Genomic DNA, 21,728 nt, shown 5'->3' with positions numbered 1-21,728 from the left:
ACAACAACGGAAACAAAACGGTACAGAGGGACTTTATTCAAAAATGGCAACGTAGCACTGGCTGCCATGATACAGATGCATCACTGCCAAAGATGGAACAAAGGGAAGAGGTGGTCCTCAGTAGGAGATATGGCCACCGTTAATGTCGATGCAGGTTTTGCCCCGCCTGTCCATACTTGTCTCCCCAGAGCGTCCCATATGTGTTCGATGGGATTTAGATCTCGGAACGGCAGGCCAATCTATACGAACAATGTCCTCACTTTCCAAAAGCATATCAACAGCTGCAGTACGATGGTGTTCTGCATCTCGGAACAAACGCACATAGGGAAGGATTACCTCAATACAGTAGTGTGCACCGGTTACAGTACCGCCTTCCAGTTTCTGGAGTTGTGTACGTCCAACCAAGGTAATGTCTCCCCAGACGAGACACCTCGACCGCCATACCGCTCCCTTTCAGTAATGTTTGCGGGGTGATACCGTGTGCTAACCTCTCGCCAGATTAGCTGACGTCCAGAATCGCTGCTGAGACTGAATCTACTCTCATCAGTAAAGAGTACCTTAAGTAAAGATTTTGTGGTTGTACTTTTGAAATAGTGTTGATCCTTAAGTTTTGCACACCAATGTAGTAAGTGTAGTGCTTGTTTGTAGTACCTACTGAACACAGTTTAGGGGCACAATATTTTAATCAAACATCGTAAGTGAGTTGCTAGTGAGTTGTAATTGAAGTTGTTACCGTTGAGGAACATTTGATACTAGTCAAAATGTCTATAGTAAATTCAATTTAAAGATGAAGTGGAAGGTGGAAACAAACACGCTACCTCTGACCAATAGGAAGTTCGTTCACATATGATTCGCGGAAAAAAAGTAGTTTGGTAGTATTCGTGGGAAGAAAGTTTTATTGTAGGCCGGAAATTTAACTTTTTTTAAATTTCATACTTGGCCCATTGTTGGGCTGGCTGGAGAACTTGAAACCTGAACCGGAGCACGGAGAAATTTTAGGAAAGCTGGAGTCTCGGCACAAAAGTACACAGTTGGCAACCATATTCAGAATGAAGATTTCATTGTATTGTGCTTCAGAATTTAAATTGACAAATCAACGCCCTTTTCAAATAGTTAAAAAAAAAATTTTTCTAAAATTTTATATTTTCCGACTATTTTTTCGGGTTATGGGATTGCGCCTTGTTCCCAAAACGCTCAATTTTTCTGTTTTTAATTATTTTTTTGTTAAACTTGTAGTTATATGAAAAAAAGAAAAAAAAGAAAAGAAAAACAGATATCAATTTTTACATATTGTTCCTACAACGTTGATAACTTCAATAGGTTTTGCTAGTTTCTCTCTGCTTTGTTAAAAGTCACTGTGTTAATCGGCTGAAACAAGAATATCCTAGGAAATTGAGACAAAAAATACTCCAGATGACAGTAATGAATTTCCGTTGCTGTCAAGGGCAAAATTGAATCCAAGAAGCACGTGTTTTTGTTTATCAATCAGTTTTTAGCCCTAGCGATAATAATGTGCCGTTGTAGTTCTTTATAAACAACTTTGTTTTCGACGAGTAACGAGAGAATAATGTTACTGACCGTGGGTGTAGTATATTTACTTTCTGTTTTGCAGTTTTGTTTTGCCAGCTATCCGCTGCCGTTACTTAATCCCGATGTCTGTAAAGACAACGAATTTTTTGATTCTGCTTCTATCTTGTGTCGACGTTGTGGTTTATCTAATTTACATACGGATACCAAACAAGAGATAAATCAAGTGAAGGCACCTGATGGTATGTAAATTAGTTACTGTTGGCAACTAGCTAATGTTACGGTCTTTGATTATGTTGATCCAGCTTTTAGGGCCACATGGGTAGCGAAGTTGGTAGAATCGCCGGTAAAAATTAAGATTAGGGTGTTCCCTCCGGACTGTTGGCGTGAAGAAAGGGAAGAAGACAGTGATTGACCTGTGGAGACTCTGGCCACTAACGGCTTTCCCCCTCTTCTCGCCTGCACATTTCTGGGAAATGTCACGTAATATCACAATATCTCGGAGCCGAAATGAATAAAAAGAAACGGCAAAACGGTAATTTTTTTTAAAACAACTAACAAAAATTAGTGCATACTCTAGAATACGGTGCACCACCGGCTAAACTCCACTTTGGGTACCACATGTCTCCGCGCAATGGACCTTGTCGTAGGACGGAGTGATTGTACGGTCGTGTTCTGTGATTGTGGGATTATTGTGAAGGCGTTTTCTTTTTGATTGTTTTGTGTCGTCGAGGAGATGGCGCTTAGCTTAGGTAGGGTGTTTATACCCACATCCCACTGTTTTAAAATCGGAAAACGAGTTCCCAATTTAAAAGCAGTGGCAAGGTGGGGGGGGAAACTCCCTGAGCATATCAACCTAGGAGGACAGTGGGCAGGGAAAGTAGTGAGTGGCACCTGCCAGTTACTGCTTTGTTCCTGTCCGTTTGTCGAAATATGGACTAGTACCCAAGATCTGGAGTTTTACTGGGTCCTCCCTTCCAGACTTTTGGGGAAAAGCCAGTGATTGATGTGTGGACACTCCACTAACACACTGTTTTCCCCCATCTTCTCATTCTGATTTTAGTGGAAAATGCAAAATTATCATGCTGTTGTTCAGTCGTTTTCGTGCTGCCCTACTACCCTCTGTTATTGTCATTTGTGTTCATCAGCAATCAAACTCAGAAAAAGTGGGCTGACTCCAGATTATGGGTGGTGGTAGTAGTAGTAGTGGCATGTGATGCAAGAAAGCATATGTATGAGCTTATGCAGCATCAGCCAAAAAAAAAATGACACCATTCCCTCCAAATGCCTATCCAGTTCCTCCTTAAATTTATTTAACCTATCAACTTCCACAACGACAGATGGAAGTTTGTTCCATCAATTAACCACCTGCTGGCTAAAGGCAAATTTACGCACATCTTTTCTTAATTTGAATTTATGCCCCCTTAGGTTCGTAATCTGAACAAGTTGAAGGATCCCATCAGAATTCAGCATGCTCAATCCATACACCTCAATCAGATCACCGCGCAGGTGTCTAGTCTCCAGCCACTGCAATTTGCAGAACTTAAGCCTCTCTTGGTAAGAGGATCCCTTCATTCCCCTCACCAATCTTGTTGCCCTTCTCTGTACACGCTCAAGCAAATCTACATCCTTCCTAAAATGAGGCCTCCAGACCTGTATGCAGTACTCAAGGTGTGCCTGACCATTGCCTTATTATTATTATTATTATTAGCCATATGGTACAAGGAAGCCTGAGGCTTATGCTGCACCAGCCAAAAAAAAAAAAAAAAAAATTCCCGAGTTACCCTGAGAGAGAGAGAGACAGAGAGAGAAGTAGAAAGGAACCACCAAGAAAGAGAAGAATGATGATATCCAGCTCAGGACCCTGGGTTTGCCAAGCCCATACTCACCAGATGTGAGCCCCCGGGGTTAAACAGAGGGACAATCAGCTCCTTTTCCCTGCTAGCAAAATTCCTATATATCATTGACAAAACCCAATGACCTGCCCTGGCAGCCTGTCTGCATTGCTCAGAAAACTTCATATCTGACTGCACAATTACTCCCAGGTCTTTTTCATTTTCTACCACCTTAAGTGTAGTACCACACAGTTGGTACATTTCTCTGGGGTTACTTCATATGAGTATCATATGGAGTACTTTGCATTTGTCAAAGTTAAACTTCAGTTGCCACTTAGCATTAGCATTAGCATTAGTAGAGGCATATGATGCAAGAAAGCAAGCTTATTCAGCATCAGCCAAAAAAAAAAAAAAAAAAAAACCCTCTCCCATTTCACCCCTCCGTTCGTTCGAAATACCTGTCCAGTTGAGCTTTAAATTTGTTTAGGCTATCAACTTCAACAACAAGTGATGGAAGTCGGTTCCACCAACCAACCACCCGCTGGCCAAAGGCAAATTTCCGCACATCTATCCGACATCCGTCCTTCCTCAATTTGAATTTATGCCCTCTGAGGTGATTATTCTGAGAAACATGAAGAATCCCATTGGCATTGAGCATGCTCAAACCATTCAAAGCCTTCATCATCATCATCATCAGCCATTTTCAATCCACTGCAGGATGAAGGCCTCTCCAGCAACTTTCCAGTTCCTTCTGTTTTGAGCACTGGCCATCCATTTACTACCCACAAACTCATGAATTTCATCTATCCATCTCCGCCTTTGTCTTCCAGGTTTTCTTCTAGCTCCTCTTGGGTACCATTCTGTTATTTTCTTAGTCCATCTGTCATCATGTCTTCTAGCTATGTGTCCTGCCCAAGACCATTTTAGTTCTTTAGTTTTGATAAGAATGTCCTTTACTTGAGTTTGCTGCCTAATCCATGTGTTTCTCTTCTTATCTAACAGTCTGATTCCCAATATAATTCGTTCCATTCTTCGCTGTGTAGTTCTTAGCTTCTCTTCCATTCTTTTGGTGAGTGCCCAAGTTTCACTTCCATAAGTCATGGTGGGGAGTATACATTGATTCATTATTTTACGTTTCAGACAAACTGGGATATTGCTCTTCAGTATGTGACTATATTTCCTGAATGCTATCCATCCAAAATTTATTCTTCTCTTGACTTCCAGCCATTTATCATTATTACAGCTAATAACTTGTCCCAGATAAGTATATGACTCCACCTTTTCAATTACTGCTCCTTCAATCATTATTTCCCTTTCCGTGGCATACTTGTTCATCATTACTTTTGTTTTAGCCATATTCATCTTTAGTCCAAAATCCTTACTAACTGTGCATAACTGATTAAGATTTTCCTCTAATTCTTTGGGATCGTGGCTTATGACCACAATGTCATCTGCAAATCGTAAATGGTTTAGGTACTCTCCGTTCACATTGACTCCTTTCTGCGACCAGTCTAATCTTCTGAAAGCTTCCTCAAGGGCAGCAGTAAACAGCTTCGGAGATATTGTGTCTCCTTGTCGAACTCCTTTCTCGATTTTAAATTTGCTACTGTCTTTGTCTAGTCTAATAAAGGATGTAGCACTCTCATATATTTTCTTCAAAATCATAATATATGGAGTATCTATGCCTTGTCTTTCCAGTGCCCGAAACATTGCCTTATGCTGTATGGAGTCAAATGCCTTTTCATAATCCACAAATGCCAGGCATAATGGTGTTTTATATTCATTTGCTTTCTCCATTAGCTGTGATATTACGTGAAGGTGATCCATAGTTGAGAATCCTGTCCTAAAGCCAGCTTGCTCTTTCGGTTGATTCTCATCAAGTATTCTTTCTAATCTGTTAGTAATGACCCTTGTGAACAACTTGTAGATATGGGATAACAAGCTAATTGGTCTATAATTTCCAATTTCTGATTTATCTCCTTTCTTATGCAGCAAAACTATGATTGCATTATTCCATTGCTTAGGCATCACACCTTTTCTAATGCACTTTGTGAAGAGCTTTGCCAGTTTTTGTGTTATGTCTCTTCCTCCCAATTTTAACAACTCTACAGTAACTTCATCTTCGCCCGGGGCTTTCCGATTCTTCATTTTCTTCAATGCATGTTCTACCTCATCAGGAAGAATATCGGGTATGTCGTATGTGTTGCTACTTTGCAATCCATCTTCCCCACTGCTGGTATCATTCCCTCGCTCCTTGTATAATTCTCTATAGTAGTCTTCTGCTATTTGAATTATGCCTTCTCTGCTGTTTATAAGTACACCATCGCTATTCTTCAGTTTCAGTATCATTTGTCTTTCTGTATTACTGCTCATGGCTGCTGATTTAAATCCTTTGTTTTCCCTTAATGCTTGTTCTACTTTTCTTGTGTTAAATCTTCTTATGTCCTCTCTGAGTCTCTTTCTAATGGCTTTGCATAACTCAGTGCATGGCCTTATACACCTCTATCAGATCACCTCGCCGGTGCCTAGTCTCCAGACTCTGTAATTTGCAAAACTTAAGCCTTTCTTCGTAAGAGCAACCCTTTGTTCCATTTACTAATCTTGTTGCCCTTCTCTGTACCCGTTCCAGCAGCTCTACATCCTTCTTGAAATGAGGCCTCCAGACCTGTATACAGTACTCAAGATGTGGCCTAACCATTGCCTTATACAAGGGAATAATCACCTCCTTATCCCTGCTAGAAAAATTCCTGTATATCATTGACAAGACACCATGAGCTACTCTTGCAGCTCGTCTGCACTGCTCAGAGAACTTCATATCTGCCTGCACAATTACCCCCAGGTCCTTTTCATTCTCCACCACTGTCAGTGTAGTACCGCAGAGTTGATACATTGCTCTGGGGTTACTGTTACCCATATGTAGCACTTCATAGCCATCTGCCCAAATTATCTAGATCCTTGCAGTAGCACACTGCCTTTACTGTCATTGACAACCCTGCCAACCTTTGTATCATCTGCAAACTTTGACACTAAGCCTGATATACCTTCATCAATATCATTGATAAATATACAAAAGAACAGAGGACCCAACACTGAACCCTGTGGGACTCCACTAATAACATTAGTCCACGAAGAGCACCACCCATTAATTACCACCCTCTGTCTTCTCCCACTCAACCATCCTTTTATCCATTGTAGCAACTTACCCTTAATACCATTCTGCTCCAATTTGTACAATAGTCTTCCATGCGCAACAGTGTCAAAAGCTTTCCTGAAATCCAAATATATGATATTAAAATTATTTTTTGCATCCAGTTCCTTTGTAACCACATCATAATACCTTGTTACGCGGCATGGCCAAATTCGGGACGGATTCAAGCAAAAGAAGTGTGGGTGTTTTTAACAGACTTTCATTTTTGGTTAGTTCAAAATGGTTAGGTTAGTTTATGTCAGTAATTCAGGATGGATTCAAGCAAAAGAAGCCACTTCCTCCAGAGGTGTACCCGTACTCTGAAGTTTTACCAAAGTGTGAATTTGATAGCTGTGGAATACAAGTGTATCGGTATGGGAGGACTGATAGGTGAATTTTCTTGTTTATTGCTTAATGATTTGATTGTTTTCTCTGTAATCGCATTAGTTGTTAGTATAAATTTCTCTTTGTAGTAGCAGGGGTTTGGTGGCTGCCCCCCGAAATCATTTTTGTTGATGTGTATGAGCATTTCTCATTGTTAATGCAAGTTGTTTCTTGATGGTTTCATATCTGCATCTTGCAGTAATGTTTAAACGTGAGTTTTCTTTGTTTTCAAGTTTTTCTTGACGATTTATTTTTTTTTTTTTGCAGTAATTGTATTAGTTGTTAGTATAAGTTTGAGCATTTTTCCTTGTTAATGCTCGTGAAATCGTCTAGTAATGTACGAGCACAAAAGTATGGGTTTGGATGGCAGCAGCCCCCCAAAAATTAAAAAAAAGAAGCATTTCTGTTGAAATACATAAGCAATTTTCATTGTTAATGCATGTGAAATCGTCTAGTAATATACAGGCAAGAAGAATCAGTAGTTGTATGTTGTGTTAATTTTTTTTAGCTGTTTTAAAAAATAATTGCCATTTTGCTGTTTCTTTTTCTTTATTTTGGTTCTGACATATTGTGATGTCACGTGACATCCTATAGTAATGTGCAGGCGAGGAGAAGAGGAGGAAGCAGCGAGTGGGTGGAGTCTCCACCAGTCAATCACTGCCTTGTTCCTCTTCGTGCCACCATTTTTGGAGGGTGCACCCTATTCTGAAGTATTACCAAAAATTAGCACCACATGCAACCACTGATTTTTCTCACTCATACATTACTAGATGATTTCACGAGCATTAACAATGAGAATTGCTCATGCACCTCAACAGAAAGTTTTTTTTTATATTTTTTCTGGAGTTACAGCCCCCCCCCCCCCCCCAAACCCCTGCCACTATAAAGGGAACCTGATACTAACAACTCAAGCAATTTCTGCAAAAAAACAACTTGAAAACAAAAAAAGTCACCTCATCAGTCTTTGCATGCCTGCCGGTACATTTTTTCAAAAATCCACACTGAAAATACTTGTATTCCAAATCTATCAAATTAACACCCAAGAAACATTTAATTGTAGTCTTACATCCATCCATCCTTTTGCAAACCATGACCAGGGAATAATAACACCGAGGGCAGAAAAGCAGCATGATAATTTCACATTTGCCACGAAAATCTGAAAAATAAAGCGAATTTGCATCCAATCAAATAATCAGAAATGCAAGCCTCCATCGATCAATCACTGCCTCCTTTCTCTTCTCGCTGACAGTCTGGAGGGTGCACCCTAATCTGAAGTTAGCTGAATCGTCATCCTCCCCACACCATGTGGAAAATACCCCAGTTTGTGTCCTGTCGATGATATGAGGAATTTTAAGGGTTTACAGCATGGCTGGGTTAGTCAGTCTCAGGCGAGGATAGCATGGTTTTATTCTCCTGAAAACTCTGGTGTTTCATCAAGCAAACAGAGAATATATGCAATTTAGAGATAGTATACATGGAGTAGTATGGCCTTAGTTTCTGATGCTCTTAACCCCACTATAACAACCAGTATTTTAGTCAGTGTACTCAGACCCCTGAACAAGCTGTGCTTATTTTGGACTTGTATTTTATATTATTTACTTTTTAAACTTATTTAACACGTATTTAAAGAAAAATTTAGCCATTTTATTTTAGGTCCTTTAACATATATGCGTAAAGTGCCTGTTGTCTTTATCACAAACTTCCATTCGTTTGCATGTAATAACTTGACTCCAGTGGATGGATTTTTATGAAATTTTCTATTTAGCTCTTTTAGAAAAATATCTTGAGCCATCCAAAATTTCATTAATCATGTAATGGGTCTGTGCATCTAAAGCATGCTAAGGCAGCCTTATTAAAAAAAAAAGTTCACAGTTGTGTTTGTAAGATTGAAAATGTAGGGAAGCGTCAAAAAAAGTGGACAGTTTTGGATTATTTCTTGCCAGTAAGGTTTTAAAAACAGCACTTAAGGGACAATGTGGATTGTTGTGTAATGGTGATTGATTGCATGCTCACCTTAGATTAAAATTTATAGAAATCTAGCAGTTATTATTTTTGTCCATCCATCTGCATGTAATAACTTGATTTGTGTGGATGGATTTTCATGACTCTTTAACAGATTTATTGAGCCCTTCCAAATTTTGATTTCGGATGGCTTGGTAGGCCAGTTTTAATAATTGGACATGAAATGTGGCAGTTATTTCCTTTTTTTCATGCATATTACATAGGCAATCCATATATTGTGTACTGTAGCTGAAGCACTGGATACTATGTTTGTTTCCATGTGCTGATTGGAGAAATGAATGGGCAGTATGGCAGATATGCAAAAATGAAATTTTCTTGGTTCGCACATAAAACTGACTTAAGGAACAGAGGGGCACCCCTGTGTAAAGAGCCCATCCTTCATGGGAGGGGACTGTTAAGTGCAGGAAAAGATTTGTGATGGTAGAGTCCACCAGGTGTGAAAAGGTTGGGATGAGAGGTGTGGAAGAGATTTGTTGTTGTTGTTGTTATTTTGGTTTTTAGGAGCATTAGCAACTAAGGCCATATTGCTCCGGGGATATGCGGTGGTCATTTCCTGACCTTTCTGCATCCTCTGTATTTGGTGGTCATGGGCTCGAACCCTGGTCTAATCAAGAAGCGTGTGCTACGCACTGCTGCTCCTGCCCACCTGGCTAAGGAGGCACTGTGAGGAAGAGAGAAAAGGATTGTAGGGACAGGATGTATATATGTGGGAGAGGAGATCGCACTGTGGGCATGCAGTTCTTTTCTGTTTGCAATCTCACACTGGCCATGGCCAGCTGAAGCCAGTCTTCAAATCCTATGTCACATCTCATAGTGGGGACATGATGTCAGCAGGGGAGGGGGATTTCTTGGTAGGTTGTCCCTACTGCAGCCTAATTTGGGGGACCTGTTAGAACAGCACACTACGTGCACTCAGCCGAAGTGCACGCCTGTCATGCATTTACACAATTACACTTTTTCTTTTTTTTTTAATGTACATGTTTAGGGGCAGATTGATAAACAGCATATAATACAACACTCTCTCTCACATTTATCATCTTACTTTCATCATCATACGGACAGACAAGACAAGACAGGGTCACCTGAATATAACAACTATCAAGACATCGCTTTGTTCTTTTTTTTCATATTAATCAGAAAGATTTAATCGGTTGCCACATGTTTTACCCAGGTGACCTAACATTCTTTCATGTTTATACAACTTAACCTGCTAGAATACCTAATTAAATTTTTTGTTATATGAATATTCAGAGTACAACAGTTAACACTTATAGAACATTCTCATTCATTCCCTATTTTCACACACTTATTCCAATCAATACAGTACCCTGAATAGGATAGCACACAGTTTTTTTTTTTTTTTTTTTTTGCGGGTTAAGTAGACTCAGTTATTGTTGGTGGCTCAGTTGTCAGGGAAACGGAACATATATTATGCAAAAAGGAGAGGTGGAATAGGACAAGGGTACTTCTGCCATGGGCAAAAGTCGATGATGTTGTAGAGCAGATATCATCTTTTAAGGGCACAAAAGGTGATTTCATTGGCACTAATGACATTAAGTATAGGAGATCTACAGATGCTAAGCAAGTACGGTCAATGCTGAAAAAAAGTCACGAGTTAGGGTTAAATTTGTAAGTGTCTGCAGTCCTGTCCAGATCAGATACAATAGGAGGGAGTATATGATGAGAGCCTTGTCAATCAATTCGGCACTGGAGAGATTGTGTAGGGCTCATGGCGAGGAATTTTTCTCAGCGTAGTCTGCTTGTCAACAGGAGAGATTGCATCCACAGGGATGGGATACCTTAAATAGAAGGGGTGCAAGAATATTTGCTGATGCTATCGTGGCAATGTTAGGTGGATCGGAAAACTGCTAGCCTTGGGGAATTCACAGACTAATAGAGTAACAGTAGCCGCAGGCGGAGGTGGAAATGATTCTTGCATTGCTTCTATTGGAATGAGCAGCAGCCCAGAAAGCCAGTTGCTAGGGATTTCAGGAACTGCTGCGGGTCATGATACAAATAAATACATGGGTTGTGTTAGAGTAACTAAGAGTAAGAACAGGTGCATGTACACCAGTGCTAGCAGTATAGTAAATAAATTTGATGAATTTGAAGTGCTGGTTAAGATATCCATGGTGGATATTATTTGGGATATCAGAGATGTGGTGCCACTCAGATATAAAGGATGCAGAATTGGAATTTGGGGAGTACGGTGTGTACAGAAAGGATAGAGAGGATAGGAAGGGAGGAGGGGTTAAACTGTTAGTTAAGAAACACATAAAATCGAAGGAAGTGAATCAAGTTAATATAGATGAACAGTGCACTGTTGAGTCAGTTCGGCACTGGGAAAGCAAAAATGAAGGTAGGAGTTTGTTATAGGCCTAATGGCTCTGATGAGTCATTAGGCCTATGTACATTAGGAGTACAATGAACAATTACACAGAGAAATAGAGTGGGCCAGTAAATCAGAGTGTCTGATAATGGGGGATTTAACTCCCCAGATATAGATTGGAACTTGTGGGTTGGTCACTCACACACTAGCAAGGCTTATGTGTATTTATTGGATGATTGTTTTCTACAGCAGCATATTAGAGAGGCAACAAGAGGGAGTAACATTCTTGATCTGATTATCAGCAGTGATTATTCATGCATTAATAATTTACAGATAAAGGAACCACTAGGTGGCAGTGATCACAGTGTACTGATGAGGGTTTACTTAAAGATGTAACTACCATCAGGGGTAAAGGGAAGGGTTTTTGCTTTCGTAAAGGCGATTACAGTGATCTCAGAAATTTTTTAGGTTCTACGCAGTGGGACCAACTGATGATGTTATCAACAGCAAATTCTAAATGGGAAGCATTCAAGGAAGTAATTTTGGAAGCTACTAAGCTTTTTGTTCCAAATAAGAAATACTGCTCCAAGTTCAGGCCCAAATGAATGTCAGATGAACTAATGAGACTCTTGGCAGAGAAGAAAAATACATTGGATTCACATAAATTGTCAGGCGACATAGAAGCCTATGGTGGATACAAGCTAGTCTGTAATCAAGTCACAAAGGAGGTTAGGCAAGCGAAGGCAGATTATGAAAAATCTTTCGCAAAGGATGCAAAGAAAAACAGCAAAGACTTCTATACTTATATAAACTCTAAAAGGAAGGGGATGAATCAGATTGGTCCCCTTCATATCAGTGGTTTGACTGTAGATCATCATTCTCAGATAGCTGCCGAACTAAATGAGTATTTTGCATCTACATTCACACATGAGGAGTTATTCAAGGAGGAGAGGGCCAGATGTTTATTACACTCCAACAAGGAGTTAAATGATTTTGTAATAACTGAAAGCAAAGTGGAGGACAAATTGTTGAAGTTAAATATAAGAAAGGCACCTGGGATAGATGGGATCTATCCAGTTATATTAAAGGTGGTGGCAAAAGAAGTGAGCAAACTGTTAGCCATAATTATGAGAGCATCCTTGGACTCGGGAGAAATCCCCCACAGACTGGAGATGTGCAAATGTATCTTCAGTTCACAAAGGGGATCAAAGGGTGACACAAATAATTACAGACTTGTTAGTTTGACTTCTGTTCCAGGGAAAATAATGGAATCACTGGTTAAAGAAGCATTGCAGGATCATCTAGACAGACTTCAGTTATAATTCAGACACAGCATGGTTTTGTCAAGGGGAAGTCTTGTCTGACCAATTTGATTGGATTGGATACTATGATGTGGTCACAAATGAACTGGATGCAAAACATAATTTTGATATCATATACTTGGATTTCAGGAAAGTTTTTGATACTGTTGTACATGGGAGACTACTTTACAAATTGGAGCAGTATGGCATTAAGGGCAAGTTGCTGCAATGGATAAAAGGATGGGAGAAGACAGAGAGTGGTAATTAATGGGTTCAGTGTTGGGCCCATTGTTGTTTTGTATATTTATCAATGATATTGATGAAGGTATATCAAGCTTAATGACAAAGTTTGCAGTTGATACAAAGGTTGGCAGGGTTGTTAATAACAGTAATGACAGTATGGTGCTGCAACAGGACCTGGAAAAGTTGGTTAGATGGGCTGAGAAGTGGCAACTTAAGTTTAACATTGACAAATGCAAAGTACTGCATATGGGTAGCAGTAACCCCCAGAGAAATGTACCAACTGGGTTGTGGACCCAGTTGGTATCATCAGGATAGTGGAGAATGAAAGAGACCTGGGGGTAATTATGCAGTCAGATTTGAAGTTTTGTGAGTAGTGAAGACAGGCTTCCAGAGTAGGTCATGGGGGTCTTGTCAATGATATACAGGAATTTTGTGAGCAGGGATAAGGAGGTGATTATGCCCTTGTATAAGGCAATGGTCAGGCCCCGCCTTGAGTACTGCGTACAGATCTGGAAGGCTCATTTTAGGAAGGATGTAGAGTTGCTAGAGTACAGAGAAGGGCAACAAGACTGGTGAAGGGAACAAAGGGGTGCTCTTATGAAGAAAGGCTTAATTCCTCCAAATTGCAGCTTCCGAAGACTAGTCACCTGCGAGGTGATCTGGTTGAGATGTATAAGGCCTTGAATGGATTGGGGAGGCTCAATGCTGATAGGATTCTTCCTCTTGTTCAGATTACAAACCTGAGGGGGCACAGATTCAAACTGAGGAAAGACAATTGTAGAATAGATATGTGGAAGTTTGCCTTTAGCCAGCGGTTAGTTGATTGCTGTAACAAACTTTCATCTGTTGTTGTGGAAGTTGATAGGTTAAATAAATTCAAGACAGAATTAGACAAGCATTTGGAATGAATGGATCAGTGAAATGGGAAAGGTTTTTTTTTTTTTTTTTTTGACCAATGCTGTATAAGCTTGCTTTTTTGCATCATGTGCCTCTGCTAATGCTAATTTCCCACTCACCACAAGACACACATATTGAGATGTACATATATGCATTCACTTACATATACTCAAATATAGTCCAATATTCACACACACACACACACAGTATAGTACAGCAGAGACAATCACCTCATGGACCCAAAAAGCATATACACATTATCATTTTTAGACATACTTGTTCTCCTATACTTACACTTGTGTTCATATACTCCAAATATATTTATAATTTTGTATACTTAGGATAATAATAGTAGACAGATAACATATATTTTTATGGTTAGACATAAAATAATCATCAACAAATTTACTTATATTTTTTGTATATATACATATATATATATACACACATATAACCAGAAATATGTGCACATGTTTAATTTTGTGCACTTATCAATTTGAAAATGGAAGTGGCTAACCTACCATAACCTAAATTGCAAATTGAAAATTTGCAAAATTAATAAAAGGTTCCACATTCTTGGTTATATACACTCGGTGACCACCTACATCATACCTTATTGGGCCACTGTTTGCATGGATAACAGTACTATTCGCCTAGGCATTGACTAGACTAGATGTGTGAAGACATTCATAGGAATTTTCAACTATACAGTCTGTAAGTTTTTCCACAGTGTCGGTATAATGGATGGTATCACGTCCATATGCCTCACTTTCTGTTCCATAACATCCCACAGGTATTCCTTTGGGTTGAGGTCAGGCAAATTTGGAGGCCAATCAAGATAGATGATATCTTCACTATGTTCCTCGAACCACTTGTCCATGGTGTGAGCCCGATGACATGGTGCATTATCATCTTGGAATATCCCATTTCTATCCAGGCAAAATGCAACATGGTAGGGTGCACATGGTCTTCTAAGAGCTTCCAGTAGATCTCACCGATGAGACGTTGTACCATACGTACCAGGGATCCTAGTTCTTCCCAGCAAAACATGACCCATATTAAGCAACCACTACTCCCATTCTGGTTAGCATGCACCATGCACGATGGATTCATGGACTTGTATTGCTTGCACCACACACAAAGCTTGCACCACACACCACACACAAATCCATCTGTGTGTTGTACCAGGTATTTAGATTTATCCAACCAGCACACTCGTTTCCAGTTCCAGTGTCCAGCATGTTGACACCATAGTATTCACCATTGACAATGAACAGCAGTGAGGAGAGGGTGTCTCTTGGGTAGTCTGCTGTGGGACCCCCATATGTGTGAGTGGGGTATTCTTCTTGCATTCTCCATATTTTACTGTAATCTCAATTGTTGCACAATTTACATTACATTATACAGGAACTCCCCGACTTATGTAATACTTGACTTACAGAAATTTGACTTTATGTAAGTTTTTGCCGGCCAGTTCCAACTTAAAAAAATCATGGAAACTTATTTTGCATCCCATAGGAATAAATGGATGTATCGTGAAAATATCGTAATGTGAACCCAATAACACATTTTTTTTTTGTAGTTCATTCCAAGTCCTTGGAAGTTGAAAATTTTGCTATATTACTAAGCTATTTATCTTTATGAAAGTTCATATTTATAATGGAAATTGCACTACCCTTTCATCGTTATGATACGTTCCTGTTATAAGAATCAATTTTGAATGACCAATTGAAACCAGAATATAATTCCTCCTATCATGCCTGATATTTTTCTAAAGCAAGTTTCTGGAGCTCACGACCATAAAACAATAAAAACAATTTGCACTTATTATTAGCCATATGGTGCAAGGAAGCCTAAGACTTTTGTTGTACCAGCCAAAAACAAAATTTCTGCGTAGAGAGAGAGAGATATTAGGTCTTGCTGCTTCAACTGCCGCCTCCGTAGCCAGGTGGGAAGGAGCAGTGGTGCGTAGCACACTCTTCTTGATTAGACCGGGGTTCGAGCCCGTCACCACCAAATACGGAGGATGCGGAAAGGTCAGGGAATGACCACCGCATATTCCCGGAGCAATATGGCCTTAGTTGCTCATGCTCCTAAAAACCAAATAACAAAGCTGCTTCAACAGTGAATATTATTTTAAAGGTCATTGCATGTATAAAAGAATATGTCAAAAGAACAACAGTGATCACAAAACAGTGTTCAGGTGCTATATTGAAGATGGGACAGCTGTTAATAATATATATGGATGGAAAGTCAGATTCAGAAGCGAGTTCCCCTGAGTCTGATGGCCTTTCAAGCAAAAGCAACAGGTATTTATGAAGATATTAAGGTTAAGTACGGCGAACCCCAACCCAAGTTCGTGGCACGCAATGGGTGGTTTAATAGCTTCAAGCATCGCGCTGGTTTTAACAACATTAAAGTATGTGGTGAAGTTGCCAGTGCCAATTCTGCAGCCTGCAGAGAAATTTTTCAACACAATAAATTTTTAACGTTGATGAGGCTGCTGTGTATTGGAAAAAAATGCCGGATCGAACATACATTGCCAAAGAAAAAAGGACAATGCCAAGTTTCAAGGTTTCAAAAGATAGGGCCACGCTAATGCAGCTGGAGATTACAGATTAAAACCACTGCTTGTGTAACAGTCCAGTATGGAAATTCTCATGCATTTAAGGGTATCAATAAAGCCACCCTACCTGTGCATTTCCGATCGAACCAGAGGGCATGGATAACAGTACCTCTCTTTGAGGGTTGGTTTAAATGCTGTTTCATTCCCGAGGTTGAAAAATATTGTAAAGACAACGACGTTCCTTTCAAGATTTTGCTTCTATTCAATAAAGCTCCTGGACATCCTATGCATCTAGATGATTTCGGTTCGAATGTGAGAGTCATATTTCAACCGCCAAACACAACTTCATTCATCCAACCTATGGATCAGAGTGTTATTTCGAATTTAAAAGAATACTATTTATGTACAACATTTGCTCAGGCATTGTCTGCAGTAGACGATGAGAAAAATTTCATGTTAAGAGACTATTGGAAATCTTACAATATTTACCACACCATCTTAAATATTAATAAGGCCTGGGTGGAAATTACTAAAAGTTGTTTAAATGGTGCATGGAAGTAAATATGCCCATGGCACATGAAACGCTTCAAAAGAAAAAGACAAATCATATGAAGAGGTTATAGATAAGATTGTAAAGGTTGCAGAGCTACTTCAGTTGGAGATTGATGCCAAAGACCTGGAGAAGTTAATAGAGAAAGAAGAGAAGTAATTATCTAATGAAGAATTTATTGACTTGTAGGCTGCAATAGTGAGAGAAGAAAATGCTGATGAAGCTCAAGATGAACCAAATGAGGAGCCGAGACGCTTCATCATCAGAGAGATGGCAATGGCATCTTGTGAAATTGCATCGGCAATGGCGAGGTTTGAAAAGATGGAACCTGACAGTGAACGATTCTTTAAAGTTAACAGAGGGGTGAATGATATGCTTGCTTGCTACAAAGAAATCTACAATGAAAAGAACTAAGCCACCTTTTTGCACAGTATTTTTCCTGTCTCCCTGACAATAGAGTCACTGACAATAACTAGATCCTGTGGGACCAGCGCATTTTGCGTTGAAGGTTCCCGCTGTGTTGCCTGATGATCAAGGGTAAGCTCTGACATTGATGTTGGCAGCCGAGAGCTTGAGAGGTCCCCCAATTTAAGTCCTTCGAGGGCATCTACCCTGTCCTTCAAACTCACATAAAGGCCCATAACAATGCTGACTGGTGCCTAACTTCTTCCCACTGCTTACATCAAGCACACACAAAGATATTCCCCTTGGCAACATCATGTCCCGTCTCAGAAAGGTCTGGCAAACATTTCACAAATTGCACATTTCTTTCGCTGTGATACGTTGGAGATTCGCCCCCCCTTCGGTTCTCCCCCAAGCCAAACTCCCGCTACTTTGTGCACATTGCTTTGCTGCTCTAGTCTGGGGTATCATTTCCATTTAAATACGATTTAATTAATTAACAATGAAAATTAATAAGGTTAAGAAATTTAATTGATTAATTTCCTATACTCTACTTCAGTGGTTTCCAACTGGTGGTTTGTGAACCCCTGGGGGTTCACGAAAGTGTTCCAGGGGGTTTGCGCTAAAAATTTTGTAATGGTGTCTGCTTAGATTTACAGTCTGCGCAGTAGCACAGTGGTATTGTCACCGTCCTCCCCACACCAGGCGACAAAAGTCCCGAGTTCGAATCCCGTCGATGGCGAGGAACTTTAACGGGCTTTTTTTACTCCGTGTCTGAGTTAGCTGGTCTTAGGCATAAATAGCAAGGTCTTTTTCCCCTAGAAACTGGGGTTTTTTTCGTCCAGCAAAACAGGCAAATTGATCAGAGAACACACGCAATTTACAGATGCAAATACAGGTTTATGTAGTCAATTACGGGAAACCCTAATATAATTACTATTATTTTTATTTGTTTAGATTTACAATCACTTCTCGACCTTTTGGCTAAGATCAAAGTGTGTAGATTTACATAGGAATATTATTGTAAACTACAAAATATAACTAATAATAAACAATAAACTAAAATAAAAAGTAAAGAATTGCCAAAGAAAGATACCACATCTCCCACAATTCCTTATAATTACTTTACTATCTTACAGTATATCCCGTTAAATAAAAATATTTTCCATGCTAATTTTTTTTTTTAATTTTTTTTTAGAACCTATATTACTTAGTACCATGCATGGGTTGAAGGTTGAAAAGATGAAAAAAGATACTTGAACTTCTGTGGATTGTAATTTTCATGAAATACGTATGAAGGAAGGTTGTTCCAGAAAACAGAAGTTGAATGAATAAATGAGGAAGAAGAAAAGTTGGTTTTGTGGGATTAAACTTGGACAGTAAAAGGATGTTGATTGGTTGCGGCACCTGTTCGGACTGGACTGCTTTGAAAGGAAGAGCAGCAGTTATAGAAGCGAATTCAGAACAGTGCCCATGCAAGTATCTATAGAAAAGGAATGCAACAGAAACAGAAAGTCTATGGCACAGGGAGTGGAGAGACTGTGTTACAGATGAGACATTAATTAACCTAACTGCCCTCTTTTAAATGGAATCTAGAAGCCTGAAAGAGGTTTTTGGGGGGACCACCCCAGATGTGCGAACTATTCCAGGAAGGCCTGATTTGTGATTTCTACAATATCACAAACTCTGTTATCGATTCTCCATCTCTTCTTGAACAAATACCTTTCGCTACACCCCATTTCAATTCTCGTTATAAAATTAATTTCTCACTGCCTGTTGCTCATACTCATCACTTACTTGGTAGTCTGTTTCGTTTCCTTCAGGTAATGAATAACTACAATATTGATTTTACCCTTAATCCATCTATCTATAAGAATTTGCACCTTATTCTGTTTTCTTAATATAAATTTTGTGTATATTTTAATTCTAGTTCTGTATTGATTATTACTGTTTTGTATTTTCTGTAAATCCTAGTGTTCTCACCGTTATTTAGGGTCTGTGTGCCCTGTGTGTGTGAGAAACGTGTATATATATAAATAAATACTTATATAATATCGGTGTAGATACACCATAGATAACTCTTAAGAAACTATGATGGTAGTATGGGAGGCATCATTTGCTCTGTATCTCATATTGTGCTCTTCTTTCACAACTAGTTGCCATGGTATTGCACAACCTCGAATAAGTAACGCTTCACTAATAGAGAAGACTATTGTTACTTATTCTCAGTGAGTACCACCACCCAAATGGCACCGTTTCAAAGCTATTGGCCTATCATCGGTGGGTGGGCAGGTACCCTGGTATTGCAGATCTTACAACCCAGTTGTGAAGATAATCACACAATATGAGAGATGCCAAAAGGTTTATATGATAATATTTAAAAATAACTAAATGCACTAAATGCAATACTCTTAATACGTTAAGAGTAAGAGTTTAATATCTATATAATATCGGTGTAGATACACCATAGATAACTCTTAAGAAACTATGATGGTAGTGTGGGAGGCATCATTTGCTCTGTATCATCATGAGATATACTCATTAATATACAAGAGGAAAAGAGTGGGAGAAAGAACTGAACCTTGTGGAACACCAGCATTAGTGGAGAAGTTAGAAGCCAGAGAGCCATCTACCATCACCTGCAGTGAGCGGTTACAGAGAAAACTGGATACCCACCTACAAAGAATAGCTGGCAAATCATAGGATGGAAGATTATTTAGAAGCCCTTTATGCCAAACATGATCAAAAGCCTTTGAAATGTCAAGAGCAATGGCTTGAGTTTCACCAAACTTTTCCATTGAATCTGTCCATAGATGGGTAACATAAGCCAGAATATCACCAGTGGAACGACACTGACAGAATCCATACTGGCCAACGTTGATCAGATGAAAGATTTCCAGATAGTTTAATAAGAGTTGGCAGTTAATTGATTTCTCCATTACTTTGGAAAGAGTAGAAGTAATCGCAATGGGACGATAACTGGATGGAAGGGATTTGTCACTCTTTTTAGGAACTGGCTGGATATGAGAAAATTTCCAAGCAGAAAGAAAAATACCTTTGGAATAAGAAAGTGAAACAAGACGACACAAAACAGGAGTAAGTTCAGGGGCACAGGTTTTGAGAACAAGTAAAGAAATACCATCAGGACCTGGAGCTTTCTTAGCATCGGATTCATCAAAATCCTTCTGACATCCTTTTGATGGAAGACCACAGGAGGCATTGAATGAAGTGTACTGGGAACGGTTTGAGGTGATTTACCAAGGTCAACAATACATGAGTTGGAAGAAAAATAGGATGCTAGCATGTCAGCTTTTATCTTTGGCTGATGTGGCAACAGAACCATCTGATTTTGACAGAGGTGGGAAGAGAGAGAGAGAGAGAGAGAGATGGGCCAAAATTGTGGCCCAATAGCCTTGGCAAGAGATTAGAAAGTTACAATACATTTGGACAAGAAGCAAGTTTTCTACTATTAGCCTGTTCAAAATCTAGTTTAGACTGATTAATAACTGCTTTACAAAGTATAAATAATATATTTTAATTTAATTTAATTTAAATATAATTTTTTTATAAAATTTTAAATTTATATAATACACGAGATAAAATCCAACACGAAGTATTGGAAATGTTTTATAATAAAAATTCAGAAATATACGATTTCAGATAATATATAGGCTTAGTGGTTTGCATTAAAATAATATGTTGAAAGGAAAAAGGTCGCAAGTCAAAAAAGGTTGGGAACCGCTGCTCTACTTGACTATACAATACTATATAAGCTAATGCAGTAATACGTATTCCACTATACGGTTTTACACTTAGCAATCAAATTCGAGATATACGTTATCAAGTTATGCTAGACAGTAACAATCACAATGCCAAATTAGTTATATCATTAGCTAAATACAAAAGATATATTCTCGAACAGTGATTAAAACCTTCAAAATATTTATTATAATTAAAACCCTACTATTCTTCTACGCTACTGATTACGCTATGATATTCCAGCCAAAACACCAATACAATAGCGGTAAGAGTAGCGAGTTAACTTACAAAGTCATTAGCTAAATTTTAAAAAATACACTAAGGAACGCTATTAAGCGTATTTAATCTATTTGTAAAACATAAATTAATATAAACTTTGGCAGTTTGCCCTGTGGTAAATAACTATATCAGATAGTAAATAATATCTGGTAAAAAATTATATCAGATAGTAAATAATATCATGTAAATGTTTATAGCCAAAAGTAGTAAAATATACCACTACATACCACCTGAATTATACAGCCAAAGGTAAACAGTGGATTAATAAATTAAGTGATAAAAACAAAGCAAGTCTTGAAAAGTTATTACAAGGTGGAGGGTTGAAATTTTTTAAATATTAATTTCAGATTAAATGGAAGTAGAACATCCTATGTGGAATTTATTTGAACAACCTCTTATAGAAAAAATCAACTGAATACTATGAATATATTATTATCTAGAAAGAAA

General features: G+C 38.8%; 1 protein-coding gene across 1 annotated transcript in view; it reads left to right on the top strand.

Moving 5' to 3' along the window:
• Positions 1–1,474: 1,474 nt before the first annotated feature.
• The window catches only part of LOC150079049 (meckelin), an 860,544-nt gene continuing 840,290 nt past the window's right edge, over positions 1,475–21,728 (top strand). The window contains exon 1 of the mRNA XM_090382499.1: positions 1,475–1,769. Coding sequence (XP_090238625.1) covers positions 1,568–1,769 — 202 coding nt within the window. The 5' untranslated portion in view covers positions 1,475–1,567. The remainder of the gene's footprint in view (positions 1,770–21,728) is intronic.

This window comes from Mastigoproctus giganteus, chromosome 10 (genome assembly GCF_048544385.1).
Source record: "Mastigoproctus giganteus isolate SK-2022 chromosome 10, ASM4854438v1, whole genome shotgun sequence".
NCBI lineage: Eukaryota > Metazoa > Arthropoda > Arachnida > Uropygi > Thelyphonidae > Mastigoproctus > Mastigoproctus giganteus.
This window is presented reverse-complemented; position numbering and strand designations above follow the sequence as displayed.